Raw genomic sequence first — 2,484 nt, forward strand, 5'->3', positions numbered from 1 at the left:
CTAGGTAAGGACCAGCAGGATTAGTGAGCTTGTCGTACCATTCAGATAATTGAGCAGGTCCGTAAGAGCTGCAGTTGCGAAGTGCTGGACTTTGAGGAGCCAGTCTACGAAGGCCTTTTTGGTGCCAGCATGAAAAGTGTGCAGTTGGACGAGCTCGTAGATGAGGTCGCGAATGTCGGATCTTACGATGTGTTTGGAGAACACCGCCGCTCGACGAACCCATAGGCGCGCTATGATATCGCAAGTGCGGAGAGGGGACGCTCTTCGCTCTTCCTGAGTTCCGGTGTGATGCGCATGCTGCCGCTGCTGGAAGAAATAGTTCACAAACCCTAGCAGGTCAGTCTTGTGGGGGTCGATCCTGAAGACATTGTCGTATGCTTCGCTGATTGCAAGTACTTGGATAGGCGCAGTCGACTGTAGAAGGACAGTGCGATTCTGCTCATAGTCGATCAGATCTCGTATGTGTCGAGATGTTGCACGAGTACGTTGAATTTCCTTGAAAGGAAGGTGCGAAAGAATGATCAGCTTCGTCTCGGTAGGCAGGTCGAAAAGATGGCGTAGAGCCATATTTGCGAAGAACTGGTTTGTCTTGTCGAGGGGTCTTTCAGAATCGGACGTGATTTTTTCGCGGTTGGTCTTGCAGCGCTGGAGTCGTGCGATTTATATAGCAGCGCGAGTCATGGTAGCCAGCAGATATTCAATATTTCTTGCTTGCCATCGTTTTCTTGCTTATCACCATGCCAAGTGGACAGCTACACAACAGCTTTTAACTTCCATCCTCCCTTACTGACTCTGGAAACGCTCATGGACATCGCGGCAAGCACAGTCATAATGCCGCCAAAAACCCAGACGTATCTAAAACCGCTTGCCGCAAGAATGGTTCCAGAGATCGGTGTGCCAACAAGGATGCCGATAGCTGTCACAGCGAAGCCCATGCCCATCCTCGTTCCGATCATGCCTCGATTCTTCGTTATGTACACAAAGATGGTGGCTGGCAAACTGACGAAAGTGCCGGAGAAGAAGCCGTATAATGCGGCAATAACGATGACCGAAGCTATGGACTTGGCTGCGATTAGACATAAGCAGAGAAGTCCTGTTGCAAATGTACAGGGAATAATGACATTGAAAGGTCCTAGCCGGTCTGCGATGAAATTTGGGATCACTCGCCCGAATGTACTTGCAGCGTTCAAAATTGCCAGAAGGTAGAAGCCCAGGTGTGGAGAAGCGATGCCCGTCTGGATGGCGTAGGTTTGGATGTAGAAGAACGGTGTGTAAAGGCCGAGAAATCCCACGAAAGTGCCCAGCACAAAGAAAGTGTAAGGTACCTCCTTCCACGCTGCTAGTTCCAGGAACTTCCTTCTTCCAGCAGGCAAGACCCTCACTTTCAGAACGGCATTAGAGATAGCTAACGTGCCCAGCATGATGAATCCAATAACTCTCGTAGCCCAGGCAAATCCGATCACGGGTTGTAAGCGATAGAAGACAATTGGATATATTACGCCTCCTATGGAACTGCCAGCTGCCGCGAGTCCAACAGCTGTAGCAATTCGAGTGCTGAAGTACGTCGAGAGGACGGCAACGCATGGGATAAAGAGACATCCCGTCCCGAAACCTACGCAGATCGCTTGGGACAGCAGGACTTGGTAGTAGGTCGTGGAAAGCGACAGCATCATCTGACCAAACACCACGAAGAAAGTGCCAACGGCCACGAGACTTCGTACATATCCAGCGTCATAAACGGGCCCAGTGAGCGATCCAACCAGCATCAATGAAGTTGCTTGCAGAGATCCAATCCACGAGATATCGGAAGGCGTGCTCGATGATAGTCGCCCGACTTCGTAGAATGTCTGGTACGTGCCAAAGGTATTGACGATGCCCCCTGTAGCAGTATCAGCCTCGATCCTCTATGAAACTGCTGAGCTTGATGCCTCACAAGTATTGAAGAACAAAAAGAAACTGCCCAAAACCTGTAACCACGCCCAAAGACCGCCATTGGGTACCGATTTGATGTTGTTCACTGACGGTTTCGAAGAAGCAATTCGTTCCAGGTCATTGTTCTCTCCATCTCGATTTGCATGTCCATCTTGCTGGTCACGTTCGACGAAGGTAGGGTCCGCAGCCTCTATGATCTCCTCGTGTGTCTTGGACAGATGCTGATGAATGTCATTGTCATTGTGGTGCTGTTCTTCTCCCCAGTTTCCTTCTCAAGGTCACTCTCCACAAAAGACATGCCCAGGCTGACTTTCGGTTTCGGTTGCTCAAGTTTTGAATTTCGGCAGTCTGATGCTCACTTGCTGGAGGCTGAGTCAAAATGGCAATCGCCTTTATACCACGAAGGAACTACAAGTTCTGCATCGAGACTGAAGCCGAATTGATTGGAAGTGAGGGGTGTACAGTACAGTGTGAAGAGGCGGTTGAGAGACACTGGGATTGGCGCAAGAAAGGGCTCGCTAAGCGGTGCCGTATTGCCGAACAGCACGATCT

General features: G+C 50.2%; 2 protein-coding genes across 2 annotated transcripts; both read right to left on the reverse strand.

Annotated features, from left to right (window-relative positions):
• On the reverse strand, positions 1–567 carry MYCFIDRAFT_200553 (uncharacterized protein; the record flags this gene model as incomplete). Its single annotated transcript, XM_007933825.1, has 1 exon — positions 1–567. The coding sequence occupies one exon, from the start codon at positions 565–567 to the stop codon at positions 1–3; it is 567 nt and encodes a 188-aa protein (XP_007932016.1).
• A 185-nt stretch (positions 568–752) lies between these two features.
• Positions 753–2,173, reverse strand: MYCFIDRAFT_191418 (uncharacterized protein; the record flags this gene model as incomplete). The annotated part of the gene is made up of 3 exons (XM_007933826.1): positions 753–1,879; positions 1,934–2,017; positions 2,149–2,173. 3 exons carry the CDS (start codon positions 2,171–2,173, stop codon positions 753–755), a joined length of 1,236 nt encoding a protein of 411 aa, XP_007932017.1.
• Between the last annotated feature and the right edge of the window lie 311 nt (positions 2,174–2,484).

Source organism: Pseudocercospora fijiensis (assembly GCF_000340215.1).
Source record: "Pseudocercospora fijiensis CIRAD86 unplaced genomic scaffold MYCFIscaffold_12, whole genome shotgun sequence".
NCBI lineage: Eukaryota > Fungi > Ascomycota > Dothideomycetes > Mycosphaerellales > Mycosphaerellaceae > Pseudocercospora > Pseudocercospora fijiensis.